We start from the raw sequence: 15,233 nt of genomic DNA on the forward strand, positions 1-15,233 counted from the left end.
CGTAAGGTAGAAGGGAAAAAAGGACTGAATACCTTTCATTAAATATAAGGAATAGAAATTAATGATTTTAAACAGGACATAGTTTTGCTTTATGCAATAAGTACATTTTATCATCTATGAAGGTTTTATTCATTTGTTGGCTTGCTTAAATCTAGTGGAAAATTTTCTTGAACGAGAAATCACATTCCCTGAAGATACTGCAAAAGTGAGGAGTTATTACTAAGCATCCAAGCATCACCTCCAACAAAGAGAAACTACATAGGTAAAAAGCAGAGTGGGACATTGCTTGTGGCCCAATGGTTAATACTCTGCTCTCCCAATGTAGGGGGTACCCATTTGATCACTAATCACGGAACTAAGATCCAACATGCCACAGGACAAAAGAAGGAAAAAAGGCAGAAAGAGATTTTATTGAGTAAAAGTGAGGCAAGGGGAGAAAAAAAGAATGAACTGCTTAATTTGCCACCTTCTTCTAACTTTAAATATAAATACAGTATTACATTTTGATCTATTTACTGCTCCAAGATATTTTGATATTATGACTTAAAAGTTACTTGCTCCCATCTATTTGTTATTTAGAGCGCCAATCAGTTTCTTTCACAGTTTCTTTCATCTCCAAATCTATATCAGACAGGTATCAAGTTTCTTAACTGCTACTAATTATAAACAAATTCCATGATAAAATTCTCACTTTACATTTAACTATCAAGTTTTTATTTCCCTGAGGAAAGAACATGACTAGTCAACTGCCAAAGAAGAAACTGAAAGAGACTTCTGGAAGTATATTCATAGAGGTAGTCCAACGTAACACAGACATCTTCCTTTGCCATTATATTCTCATTCAAACAACCCTAGAACCAGAGTACAAGTTTGCTATAACTATACAAATAAGATCAGGTTCCAACCAAAACTTAATAGTACCTAATAAAAACTTCCAATCAAATAGCCCAAAAATTATTTCTACCCTAACACTAACAGAAATCTTAATATATACACAATAGAAACTAAAAAAAACACAATAGCAAATAAAACAAGAAGAAATACCCTCAAACTCACATATCAGTGAACATTCACTTCTATTAAACATTCAGTAACAAAATAAATCCAACAAGATAAGATCTGACTTCATCACTCCTACATTAGAACTGACAGAATAACTCTGATAGCTTTTATTCTGTTTGATCACCTAAAGGCCTTAGAATCCATATTTATCCATGACTATTAGGGTATTTATAAAATATATTTGAGTAAAAATGAATAAGGTATACTATTTATACATCTTTTCTTTCTGTAGCCTGGGGCAAAGCTTTTCAGGAAAAAGAAAAAAAGAAATCCTTTTATGTAAACCCTAACACCTTCTATATAGGTAAGAAGAAAACAGCTGAAAGGCTGAATTTTTTTGAAGTTTGGGGACAGGGAGATAGATACCTTGTCTTTCAAGTATAAAGTGTACAAGCTGGCTAAACATAATTTATTTCTTCAGAGGATCATATGAGCATGTAATAATTATTAGTATTTATTGGGAGGACAAGAGGAAAATGAAAGTAAAGTTTTATAAAGATTAACTCAAGTGAACGTATTTACAACAGAACTAGAAACTCTTTAGCTCCCTGGCTAGATGAAAGCAGCCATCTACTGCACTAGTGTGTATTTTCAGCAAAATACAGAAGCAAAACTCATTAGCTCTTTAAAAAATACACACATTTAATGTTCGTCTGTTTTAATTCTAAGTAAAGCAATTCCAAAAATACAAACTGAACATCAGAGCCATGTGAACCACCATGATAAAATAAAACAGACATTCACAATAATTACGTCTAAAGACAGTTCAGCTTAATAAATCATCTTCCAAGTATGCTAAAGAAAGAATTACTAAAAATACTGCTGGTGTTCAGTTAGAATTAAAGGACTTTGGGGAAAATGAAATAATATGATACAGGTGGAGTGAATAAGGTTACACCGGATTTACATTTTCCATTACCCCTAGATATAAACAAACATTCAAAATCAACACAAACTCTTGTGTGTATTCAAAATATTGCAGCTGCAGGAAAGGCAACTTTAAATTAATAGCTAGGGGAAAATCAAGTTTTGGTGGAGGTAAACAGAAGTGACAGTTCTTAATTTGCACTTTTGTAAAGCTCATTTATACCTGGCCAACCAGGGAACCAAATGCAGGACTACGAAGTTCTCTGCTTCTTTTGGCTATAATGTGACAAGAAAAGGTCATCTTTTGAAGATGTTTAAAGAAATAAAGCAACTTTCTTATAAACAGTCAAATAATCAATCAATGGAATAAATAAGCACTAACCCACATTTTTAACCGCTCTGTAATCACTACACTTTACATATTTTTCATTTTGGTGGCAAACTCTCCAATTTTTAGGCTAAAATCCATCAATCACTTTTAAGAGTAAAATGAATAGCCACCAAAATAAGAATATTCTTCTGTTTACTCTTTGGCTAAAAAATAAAACAAATAAACAAAACAAAAAGAAACAGAAGACAACTCTAACACTGGTGATAAAAGAAACTGTTTTTGTTTTTTTTTTTTAAACACATGTAAAATAAAGTTATCAATTTAAATCTTGGTACATTTCATAAAAACAAGAGGTAATGTTGTAATAAAACAGCAGCTGCCTCGCAGGCAACACTGTTTGTTAACCCTGTGCAATAAAATACTTTGTTCATACTACACTTATTCAACATGACTAACAGTTACTACAGACATTTCAGGAATCTTCACGGGATTCCTACAGACTTACTGTTAAAACTGAGAGACATTTACAATCATAATGTGCCATGAAAATTTGAAAACGTTACTTCTAGTAGGAGATAATGTTCATACTATTTGAATTTGTTTTAGGTACTGAACAGCTGAGTTACAAGGACTGATAATGAAAAGCATTCGAAAAAGCCCATGAACACTGTTGTTCACACCCTTCTTCAGAACACACTAAACTTGTTTGACACATTTCTCTTCATACATAGCAAGCAACAGCACCCAATAAAAGCCTGAGAAGAAATGCTGCTGTGTAAATACTGCAACTATTCCTGAAAAAAGAATTATGGGATATATACTCCAAAGCTGCCCATTCCCATAATTTGTATTGCATAGGTCACATAATCAATCACACACATATATATACACATGTGTGTATATATATGCACATGCAAAGAATATATTAAGACGACAATGAAGTCTAGTCACAGAGCAATTTACAGGCTCAATATATTTTTTACACTTTGTTTGAAAGAAAATTTCAATATTTTACAGTCTTTTAGTAGGCATTATATACACTGCACTTCTAAAAGGTATTGAAATAAATTTTTTCCAACATTTTGGTAACAAAACAGACAATGTTTCTCCAAATACTTGTGCTATCTATCTACATGATCAGTTTGCTCTGAGAACCACTAACCACAAAAACTGACTCAATGGAATAATTAGAAAAATTATCTAACACCATGCATGGGTTTGAATCATTTTTAATATCCTATCCTAGAAACATTCTACAAATCTTAAGATTTAAAAAATTAAGTCTCTGATTTTTAAAAGATATCTTTTTATGACAATATCCATAACATTGACAAGTACATGTTAAGGCTAGTATCATCTTATGTGATTTTTTTAACCTTTTTTTTTAAAGATAGTAAAAGCCAGACTCCTTTAGGGTTTTGAATTGTACCTACAGAAAATGAGAGTGCAGTGAACATAATGTTCAGTCCTACAGTCAGGACGCAGTTGCTCCTTCCCATTCCACAAGATACTGCACCTTTCCATCAAGTGTCACCCGACGAGCCAATACTCGGTATTTTTCACCACATGCTATTCTACCTGCAGCACCAAAATAACTGGTAATGGAGTTTTTTAGATGATTGAGTTGTAACTCCTGATCTGCTAAGTTATTCAAAATCTCTGTGTTGAGTTCATCAAATTGGTAATCTTCTTTGCCTTCATCATCTTTTACAATTTCTGAGTTCTGAGTCTGGAGTGCTCTTCTTGGAAGACGACCCCTTCTCCTCCGTAAATGTGGTATTGCAGCAGGCCAAGATCTTCCTGTACGAGTTCTTTTTCTGGAGTCAGATAATCTACAGAACAAAAAAGGCCACAATTGTCTACCCTTGCTGACACAAAAATCAGCCAAATCAAAACAACAAATGCTATATGAAATGGATTATCACTCGCCTTCATTAAATTCAATCACCTTCTTGGGGCTGACATTTGAAGAGCTTTTCTTCCTTAACTATGTACTATTAAGCTTAAAAGAATCAGAGGAAATTTTGATTTATGAAGCCAACAAGGCAAATTCTTACTTACCAAGAGGATTTTTAAGTCAGATCTTGTCAACATTTTTATCATTAAAAAGAAGAAAGTTCATTCATTCATTCACTCAGTGCAAGAAATATTTAATAAGTACCTATTACATAAAAGACACCTTTACATATGCTTTAACTGATGGAAGAACCAGTATAAAGGTTCTCTTGGTTATCAATTGTAGGCCTATTGTTAAGTAATATAATAAATTGAAATAAGCCTAAACTATACCCTTGGTATAGCTCAAATGATATTGGTCAAATTTAAATCTCTTATCTTCTGTGTTCTCTTAAGAGATTAAGTGAAGGGACTAAACAAGACAAGCTTTGAGTTCAGAGATTCAAAGATTTTATGGTATTATAAAACAAGGTCAAAATATAACATAGCCAGAGAAGTCTAAATCATACTGCCCAAGTTAAAACCCCAGTTTTGTATATTTGCTAATAAACATGCCATCTTGGGCTTGTTACAAAAACCCTCTAAGTCTCAGTTTTCTTATCTATAAAATGGAAACAACTCAAAAGACTGTTTTAAAAACTAAATAAGACAATGTACAAAAAAAAGATAATGTGCATAAGCTTAACAGAATCCCTGGTTGTGAAAACAAAAATTAAACAAAGGGAAGAATAAAATCTGCAAGCTCATGGCCCTGGCCCCAAATAAACTAAATTTTTCTTACCTGATACATCAGACTTCAGGAAAAAGTTGCCTTTCTAAAGAGTTAGGTTAAAAAAAAATACTAGAGGGAAAGTCTGTTATTGATAAAAAAAAAAAATCCTGAATTTAAAATCCTTTTTCTAATAAAAAGGTTTGTGTGCTTGATTCTAACGTATTAAAAAAAAAATTCACACTTGTATATTAAAAGTATAAAAAGGTCTCACAGAAAAGAGCACATCTATAAACACCAGGATACCTCTTCTTTGTGTACATAGCAAAATTCCTGACAAATCTGAAAATTTTAACATCTGTGCTCTGAAAAGTAAAAATATTCAGATGAATATTAACAACCTAAGATATAGACTACATCTCAAAAGCTGCAAGACAAACTGGTATCACTTTCAATTTTTTAAAATGTATTTAATCATCATTTTACAAAGAAAAAAACTCTAGAGGAAAATTAGTTAAGAATAAGAACATAAAATATCTACCCATAATGCCTGGAAATACTAGACGAGGTAGTTTCTTTTGCACTGGAAGCACCCGTGAAATCCACATCTGAGGTATTGGATGAATGTGCAGTTCCCTCAGTTCTCCTGAGACAAAAGAATTTAAATGGTATAACAACTATATTACATAACAATAGAAATACTAACTCCCCCCCCCCAAGAAGAAAATTCCTAAGATAGGCAAAAGTAACTTTCTATTTACCCTATAGAACAAGGTAAATCCAAACTAGGATTCTCTGAAATTGACTCCTTATCCTGGAAAAGAAAAACAAAAATTTAAAGAATAGTTTCTACAAGTAATGAAAAGAAATTAGTTTCTCAGTAATTTCAAGCAGACTTCTTCTCTGAGAACATATACCAATATATCCTCTTACCAAAGGTGGCTCAGCAGTTTTCTGAATCATTTTTCTTGTATACGGGCCAGGTGGACGACCTACAGATTTTTTCTTTCCTTTTTTTTCTATGCCATTGCTTACTTCCCTGAAACATAAAACCATTATGTATTTAATCTCTGCAGAAAGAAAACAAAAAGACAATGGACAATATAAACTGTCATAACCTCTACTTATGTAGTAATTAGATTATAAAAACAAAGTTAAGCTGAATCTACAAGTTTAGTCAAGTTCAGAGATAATATATTCTAATTTGAATAAATATTTCTTAAACAGATATTTACATATGAAAGGTTTAAAGGAAAAATGTTCTCTAATAACAATTTTTAAAAATACATATCACCTAAAAATTTTTTACAAAACAAACAAAAAAAGTACTACTGTATTGGATGGAAGATTTCAAAACTCCTTTAAGTTCAATTATTTCATTTAGGTTGTTACTATGTAGGTACTTGGAGGATGTTCCAAGAATTTAGTACTAAATTCAGTAGTATGAATTCAGTAGTTAACCTCATGGAGTCAGGAAGTATTTATGTTAAAACTGTTCAGTCCCTATACAGTAGCTCTAGATAGAAATATCCTGTGGATTCCTGAATGATGCTAATCAGAAAGAGGTTGGAGAATGTAAAGAAGGAATCCTTCATATTATGTAGGGGAATCATTCAAAGGACAAAATTAGAAAGTTTTAGAAAACCATTTTGGAGACATAAAGGAAAAAATCAAGCATAAGGAGGGAAAAAAAGAAATAGGTCAAGAACATATCTAATTAACAGAAGGGAAGAATGACAAATACCAATACACAGAACATCTATTTCATTTAATCAATAAACATCTCCATATAAAGGGAATACTAACAATACAAATACAAAAATGTTCCCTGTACTAAGGAGTTTGAGATCTTCCCTGTTAGCTGGTAAAGACTCCACCTGCAATGCAGGAGACCCCTGTTCCTGGGTCAGAAAGATCCTGTGGAGAAGGGATAGGCTACCCACTCCAGTATCCTTGGGCTTCCTTGGTGGCTCAGATAGTAAAGAATGTGCCTGCAATGTGGGAGACCTGGGTTTGATCCCTAAGTTGGAAAGATCCCCTGCAGAAGGCAGCAGCTAACCACTCCAGTATTCTGGCCCGGAGAATTTGATGGACAGAGGAGCCTGACGGGGGCTACAGTCCACGGGGTCACAAAGAGTCAGACATGACTAAGTGACTTTCACACACACTAAGGGGTTCACAGTATAGACAGAAGACAATAAACATATATACAAGCAGAATAATAAAATGGATTAAGTGCTACAATAACATTATCCAGGAAAAACTGAATTAAAAAACAAGGTAAAGGAACAGATTTATATAATAAGCTAGAAAGAGGTGAATGGAGAAAACAAGAAATGGCTATTCCTCCACACCAAACTGGCTGGGGAAATAAAGGTGGAAGTACGAGGAAAGAGAAAGTAGAGAAGCAGAGGAAGAAAGTGTAACTAGAACTATAATCCAAAATCTTATCCAAGAATAAGATGGGGTGGGGTGTACATTTATTTTTTTGGCAGGATGATCAACATAACATTTACAAAGGACCCCTGGACTAAAGCAAGTACCCTTTAGTCCAATTCATACAAAGGGCCCAGAATGAACTGAGAATGCCTTTAGAGAAAGTTGGACCATTATCTGGTCACATCAAATGAGAATCTGATAACTACCACAGACAGAATGTCCTATTGAAATCAAAATAGGGACAAGAGAGATTGTGGAAATCTTTTTTCTAATTTATAATATAAGCAAAGCTAGAAAAAGATTAATAATAAAAATCTGAAAGTTATAGGAATAGTATTCTTTTCCTTCATTAAAAAAAAAAAGTACTATCTACTTTATTACACTGACAACTCTCTGTAATTATTTTTTCTTATTCTCCAACATGATTAACTTATACCTTATGTATTGGCTCCTTAAATTTCTCTCTCAGCTATCTTTGCCTCATCATTTCATTGAGAAAACAGAAGCTACTAGGCAGTAACTTCAGTCATCACAGAATTAGCATTTGTACTCATATTCTTTTTCTCTCCACTTCAACAGAAGGATGTTAAGTCCTGCTTTAGAAGGCCAATCCCACATTTAGATTCCCACATCCTGTCCCTTATGTCTCCTCAAAGACTTTATAATATCTTCAGTTACCTCTTTCTTCTGTACCATTCTCCTCCACTGACATACAGAAACAGGTTACAATTGTCTTACATCTATTTTTTAAAAACCATCACTTGATTCAGCTTCCATTCCATTTGTCTACTTCCCTCCCTTAACAATACACTGAAACTACTTCTGAGAGTTGACCACACATACCCTTCCCACTTTCTTCATTCTTTCAAAATTCTTAAAAAGTATTTCCTTTTTTTCCCTTTTCCTGTATTATTGTCATCATCATTATTTTGAATCTTCCCATGTCCCTAATTGTAGAAAAAGACCAGTTGTGACAGTAAGTTGAGCAGTGCGAGACTCGATCATACTGTCCCACTTCCACCTGACTTTTACCTTTAACACTTAAGAAAAATTGTTTTTGTCAAAATCACTAATAACAAAATGTTATCTAATCCAATAAACATTTTTCTCTCATCTTAACCTGCCTCTCAGCAACATTCAGTACTGTTTAATAGACCCATATCTTTCTCAAACACTCTCCTTCACTTGGTTTTCATGACATCAAACTTTCCTAGTTTCCTCCTATTTCAATGATTGTTTTCCAGTCATCTCCTTCATTTATTTCACTTCTTCCAAATCTCTAAATAATACCAGGACATTATTCTGGGCCACATTCTCTTCTTTTCTCTCTCTAGGTAATATCATCCATTCTCATGGTTTTATAAATCAACTTCAAAATTTATTACCATGGGTCCTGAGCTCCTGACTGAACACACCCAATTGCCTGTATCTAACATCATTACCACTTAGATATTCCTCATAAGAATCTTGAACTCAGTAAGTCTGAAACAGAAGAATGCTTTATTCACGTCATCAAAATCTATTCTTCCAGTTCTTGGTAACAGACACGACCAATCACTAGTTGCTCAAACCAGATATCTGGGCATTGTATAACTTTATCTCACCCTTCCTTTAAAAATTTAATTCATTAGCAAAGCCAACAAATTATTCCTCCAGTGGAGATCTTGAATCTATTTCCTCTCTACTTGACTGCTATCACCTACAACTGCACAAGCCACCATTATCTGTCACCTAGAAAACTCAAAGTCTTCATTTTTTCTTGTTTCTACTCTTCCTTCTATAGAATTTGTTTTCCAAACAGATCCAAAGAAGTATTTTAAAAGATAATTCAGTGTGCATACATCTTTATATAGCTTCCCATTATTCTGAGAAAACAACCGAAACTCTTTATGAGGTCTACAAAACACATGACCAAGCCCCACCCAACCTTTCCAGTACCCAATACTACTCTCTCCAGCCCTTGTTCACACCTCAGTAGCCTTCTGTAAGTTCCTAGAACATGCCTCATAGCTTCACACTTGTTATTTCTGCTACCTGAAGTATTCTTCCCTTTATTCTTCACATTGTTAGGTCATTCTCATTCTTTAAAGTTTCAGCTTCAATATTATTATAAACAGGCTTTCTTAAGTCGCCTTCTTAAAGAAGACCCCTATATCTCTACCCATCCCAGTACAGTCTAAATCTGTTTGCTATTTCCTAAACAGTATTAACATGATCTATAATTATTTTGTTTACCACCTTTCTTCCCCATTATAATGTAAACCCCACCAGGGCAGAAAGAAGGTCTTACTTATTATATCTCCAGCACTTAGTAAGGTGCTTGATAAATAGAATGAATGAACAAACGAATGAGAAATGAACAAACAAATAGATACTTATGCTGTTTGTGAACAAAATCAATAGGGCCTATTCCTGGAAAGCCTTAGATCTATAGTAAATAAATAAACATCTAGCATTAACTCTTTATACCTTGTTCAAGCAAGAAATTTTAAATAGGATAACAAATCAGGGTCACTGCCACTTGTACTTTCAAATATACTAATGAGGCTAAGTAACACAAAAAAAATTTTTTAGTTACAAATGAGCTAAAGAGAAAAACTAACCCACAGATCAACTTTTACCTTGATTCAGATATAGGTTTGGATGCCTTTCTGCCTTTAATTTTAAATTCATGAGAGGTTCCTTCAGGTTCTTTCTCTGCTTTGAAAGCCACATTTGGTGGCACAGGAGGAACACGAATTCGCAACCCAAACAAATGCTTCTTCTTCTTTATTTCTTTCCCAGACATAAACCTAAAGTTTAAAAAAAATTAACTAAAAATTTAAAACTGAACACATATACATGGAAGACCCTCAGTCGTAAAACACATGAAAGTATATCCAATACCACCCCTTGCTTTTGTTTTTTCCCTTTGCTTTCTTGGATTCTTATCTGCCCCAGAGCCAGTCCACAGTAGGATATGACAGGGGAGTAGGAGAGAGGAATAGTATTAGAAGGGAGAACACATGTCTGCTTTTCTTTTTAAAATGTAGCATCTAACTTTTTAAAGAAAGAAGAGTACAGAGTGGTGTCTTTTTTAGTCTCAATGTGCTTTTCCACATTTTTAGTCTTATCTGTTACAAACACCTCAAAAAAGGTTTAGGGAAAAAAGAATTCTATTTCAGAGTGAATCGGTGAGGAGAGAAACCCTGGCCAGAAATAGGTAAGAGCATTTGGAAAAAGTACATCAATCCTAGAGGCCCAGTAAATAAAAGGAGTGTCTAGCATGTCAGATCTGGAATTGGAAATAACCTGGAGCAGAGGTGACATTTCTTGTGGGCTTGGGTTTCTGAAATATATGTTCTCTAATCCTTTCCCAAAGTCCTTAGAGTCCTTACTCTAAAATACCCTCTTAGTTCTACTAGAGGATGCCTGGCCTAAGAACCACTACCAAGTGCTTGGATTGCCATTCAACTTTTATGTAAGTGTGAGAAACCAGAGCTCCCATTTCTACCATAGCAGGAACAAAGGTATTTCTAGCACACTAAATTGGGATTACAGAATTCATTGTCCTATAAAGTATTTTTACCAGCACAGTAACTGCTCAGGTAACTTTATGGCTTTTTTAAGTTGTCCTAAAGATCTAACCACTTATAACATTTTTTAATGAGGAAATGTTGCTAAGTTCAAAAAAAGCAACATGTTACAAACAATAATGTTATAATTCAATAGCTGGTTGAAACCAGCATATACATTTTATTTCTATTGCCTTTTTAAAATATTTTTAAGAGATGTAGAAATGCTCCTTTAAAAAAAAAAGGGAAAGATTTATATAAGAATATATCAATGTCACTTAATTATCAAAAACTTAGATCACTAATACTACTACTATTCCTAAAGACAGCACTAACTAAACTTAAAATCATAGAAGACCTCAATCATTTAAAAACCTATCTTCTCTTTAATATATCCCCCTATCTTCTGCATATTCCTACCAGCTAATATGATTCTCTTTTACTTTCAGCAGATTAAATTATAAGAACAAGTCATTACTGATTATGCTTTTTCAACTAAACTGACCAAATTCCCCTGAAATATTGATATGCCTTCCATCCACCATTTCCAGGGAACTGCTCCTCCCCTCTTCAACCTTTGAGAATCACTGGTTTACTCTGAGAGAGGACATTAAAATGGTATGTATTAACTCTACATCAATCCCACAATTCTTAATGCTATTATTCCTTATATTTACCAAATATCTCCCTCATAGGGATACATGAAATAACTTACATGGTCTTGTAATCATTTAATGCCTCCAGAACATGCTCATATCTTTCAGATTTTGGTGTGTCTGCCAGCTGTGAAGTATCAAAAAAACAATTTAGTGCACTGTAATTTCATTGATTAGTAATATACAGGTGAGAGAGGCAATGTGATACAAAAGAAAAGTTGACTGACTAGTTGTCAGAAGATCAAACTTCTTATTTCAGGTGCTCACTGACCAGCTTTGTGACTTAAGGCCATTTAGCCTCTCAAATCTTGTTTTCTCACATATAAAAAAGAGAGTATAAATCTTTTACTAGTTTCTTTACTACTATCAATACTTGTATAGATAAAATGGTATGCTTGAAAGAACCATAAACTGTAAAATACAATAAAAATGGGATTTTATTATTTATCATTGAATTTACTTTGATTCTATAACCTGGGAAAATAATAATACATTAGAATTACTTTAATATCAACTATAAAGCTTCTAATAGATATAAACAGGAAAGAATATAAAAAGTAATGATAAACATGTCATTTTATTTCCCAATACTTCTAACACAAACCAACAACCTCTATAACTTTGAAAAAATAACAAATTTGGGGATTTTATTTTCATACCAATTACAGACTTTGGTTAAGCCTAAAATCCAAAGTGACTCAGTACGTTTTTATCATCTTACACCATTTTAAAATATAAACATTCAATTCTGAAAAATATTCTATTTTCTTTCAAAAAAGTTTCTTTCAGAGTTATTTATGCCTTTTCTTCAAAGTTTAAAGACTAGGGCCCAACAGAAAAAAAATTAAATTATAAAAGACCATCTCCAATTAAAGCTATAAAAATTCAAACAAATGAACAACAAAAAATTTTCCAAAATATCACCATTGACTTTCAAAATGACTGCCAGTAATTTTATTTAGCAGCTGAAACTCCCAAAGTTCAGACCTTCAAGTAAAAAAAAATCTGTCAAATAGAACACAGTAGGTAGAAGAGACTTTCACAGTCATCTACTTTTATTTTAGCAATTAGTCAACAGCTATAAACCTAAATTGCCCAAATTCACACTGCTGGTTAGCTAGAGAGGTAGAATTTGAACCCAAGTGACAATTAAGTATATTCCTTCAACATTCACTGAGAGCCCATTGTGAGCCTATATTGGGTACTTTAAGAGGAAAAGCAAAGTTTGGTGCTCATTCTCCTTAACCATACCACATCTTCCTATTGTAATTTCTAAAGTGTCCAATGACAGAAATTTTCTATTAAAGGAGAAATAATGGACTCGGACTTTATAATCCAAAAGAGACCTGAGATATCCACCTAATTCAAGTTTTCATTAATACTGTAATCCCTTTAATAGTACTCAAAAGTAATGCAACCCTGGTTTAACTAGTACCACAAATGAAACCTAATGAAGGAGCCCATTCCATGGGTGAACAAAATATTCCTTCCTGGATTCTCTTTTATACAAGGCAGTTCTTCAAGTATTTGACAGGACTGGAAGAAGCACAAGCTGGAATCAAGACTGCCAGAAGAAATATCAATAACCTCAGATATGCAGATGACACCACCCTTAAGGCAGAAAGTGAAAAGGAACTCAAAAGCCTCTTGATGAAAGTAAAAGTGGAGAGTGAAAAAGCTGGCTTAAAGCTCAACATTCAGAAAACAAAGATCATGGCATCTGGTCCCATCACTTCATGGGAAACAGATGGGGAAACAGTGTCAGACTTTATTTTTTTGGGCTCCAAAATCACTGCAGATGGTGACTGCAGCCATGAAATTAAAAGACGCTTACTCCTTGGAAGGAAAGTTATGACCAACCTAGATAGCATATTCAAAAGCAGAGACATTACTTTGCCAACAAAGGTCCGTCTAGTCAAGGCTATGGTTTTTCCAGGGGTCACGTATGGATGTGAGAGTTGGACTTGTGAAGAAGGCTGAGCGAAGAAGAATTGATGCATTTGAACTGTGGTGTTGGAGAAGAGTCCTGAGAGTCCCTTGGACTGCAAGGAGATCCAACCAGTCCATTCTGAAGATCAGCCCTGGGATTTCTTTGGAAGGAATGATGCTAAAGCTGGAAGTCCAGTACTTTGGCCACTTCATGCGAAGAGTTAACTCATTGGAAAAGACTCTGATGCTGGGAGAGATTGGGGGCAGGAGGAGAAGGGGATGACAGAGGATGAGATGGCTGGATGGCATCACTGACTCGATGGACATAAGTCTGAATGAACTCCGGGAGGTGGTGATGGACAGGGAGGACTGGCGTGCTGCGATTCATGGGGTCGCAAAGAGTCGGACACGACTGAATGACTGAACTGAAGAGGGCTAAGTATTAAGATTATGTTAAGGTTTTTAGCAGCACCATCACTTGATTATTTCACATTCAGTTCAGTTCAGTTCATTTAAATTTAACATAAATTTAAATTTAATTTAAATTTACAGTTCAGTAAATTTAACATAATTTACTCTATTAAACTAGTGGTATTTTTTCTGATTGCTTTTTAATTCTTCACAAGAAAAATCTGCTCTACAATTTTGCTGACATTCAACAACAAAAGTTTAGAATTTCTCAAGTCTACTCCTTTTAACTTTTTGAAAATCACAACAAACTGTCTTTTTTTCTTTTGGTACCCGTTCTCTATGATTTCCTGGGCCTCCCTGGTGGGTCAGAATCTACCTGCAATGCAGGAGACACAGGTTCAATCCGTGGGTCAGGAAGATCCCCTGGAAAAGGGAATGGCTACCCACTCCAATATTCTTGCCTAGAGAATTCAAATTTTACCTGTAAGTTCTTTCAGTACTCCAGGATTATTTTGCATAGGACTGTTTATTTCAACTTGCATAATGCACTCAAAGGTTCCCTCACTGTATTTTGAAAACAGAGTGTGCAAATATTACACTGGTAATCAAATAATCTGTATTAGAAGAGCATCATATTCTGTTCTTCCATCTGACCATGAGGTTTATAATATAGATCTTCAATAGAAGAAACATTTTTGTTCCTCCCTGTACTGACACTAATCTCACACTGTGATTTCACTTTCAGGGTTATGTATTTCTGTACAGCAATACATGCTATTACGTATAGTTAAAACTCTTCCCTTCAATAAAACACGCCTCAGTGAATTCCACACCACCTAGGCTTCAGTATGCCAAACAGCTTAAGTAATTTGTTTACCAACATATACTCTGTACGCTAATATACAACTCAAGACCCCAAGTACTGCTTTTAACCAGACTTCTTATAATTTTCCCTTAAAAGTATTATACCACCTCTACTATATTTTTCTCTAGCCAAAACATTGTTTCTGCCATAGTATTTCATTTTATCTATGCTTTTCTCCCTCTATCAAGTAGCACTCAACCCACTGCTCTATCAACCTTTTAAGTATTTAAAACTTAAGACCACAGATAACAGAAAAGTGGGCTGTCCTTATGAAACTGAAATTTCAAATCATATTAGGAAGTAAAGACAAATGATAATAGGCAGATTTCAAAAAGTATTAATATCATTATAACTTCCAAAAGCAATCTGATATAACCTCATTCTAAACACTTCATTCTATGTAAAAATTTTAAGCAACTTTTATTTGGGGTGTCAAATTATACTAAATATTTTT

General features: G+C 34.0%; 1 protein-coding gene across 4 annotated transcripts in view; it reads right to left on the reverse strand.

The window, feature by feature from the left end:
- Nucleotides 1-1,684: 1,684 nt before the first annotated feature.
- Nucleotides 1,685-15,233, reverse strand: part of MTF2 (metal response element binding transcription factor 2) — a 72,643-nt gene continuing 59,094 nt past the window's right edge. For 3 of the 4 annotated variants that reach the window (XM_070786093.1, XM_070786094.1, XM_019957037.2), the window contains 6 exons: nucleotides 11,634-11,701; nucleotides 9,986-10,156; nucleotides 5,859-5,964; nucleotides 5,687-5,739; nucleotides 5,467-5,571; nucleotides 1,685-4,092 (listed from right to left, as the gene is read on the reverse strand). In XM_070786093.1, the coding sequence (XP_070642194.1) occupies nucleotides 3,735-4,092; nucleotides 5,467-5,571; nucleotides 5,687-5,739; nucleotides 5,859-5,964; nucleotides 9,986-10,156; nucleotides 11,634-11,701 (861 nt within the window). In that variant the 3' untranslated portion in view covers nucleotides 1,685-3,734. Of the gene's footprint in view, nucleotides 4,093-4,189; nucleotides 4,263-5,466; nucleotides 5,572-5,686; nucleotides 5,740-5,858; nucleotides 5,965-9,985; nucleotides 10,157-11,633; nucleotides 11,702-15,233 lie in introns of all 4 variants that reach the window. The other variant, XR_011565793.1, reaches the window with a different exon arrangement.

The sequence above is a fragment of the Bos indicus genome, chromosome 3 (assembly GCF_029378745.1).
Source record: "Bos indicus isolate NIAB-ARS_2022 breed Sahiwal x Tharparkar chromosome 3, NIAB-ARS_B.indTharparkar_mat_pri_1.0, whole genome shotgun sequence".
Taxonomy (NCBI): Eukaryota; Metazoa; Chordata; class Mammalia; order Artiodactyla; family Bovidae; genus Bos; species Bos indicus.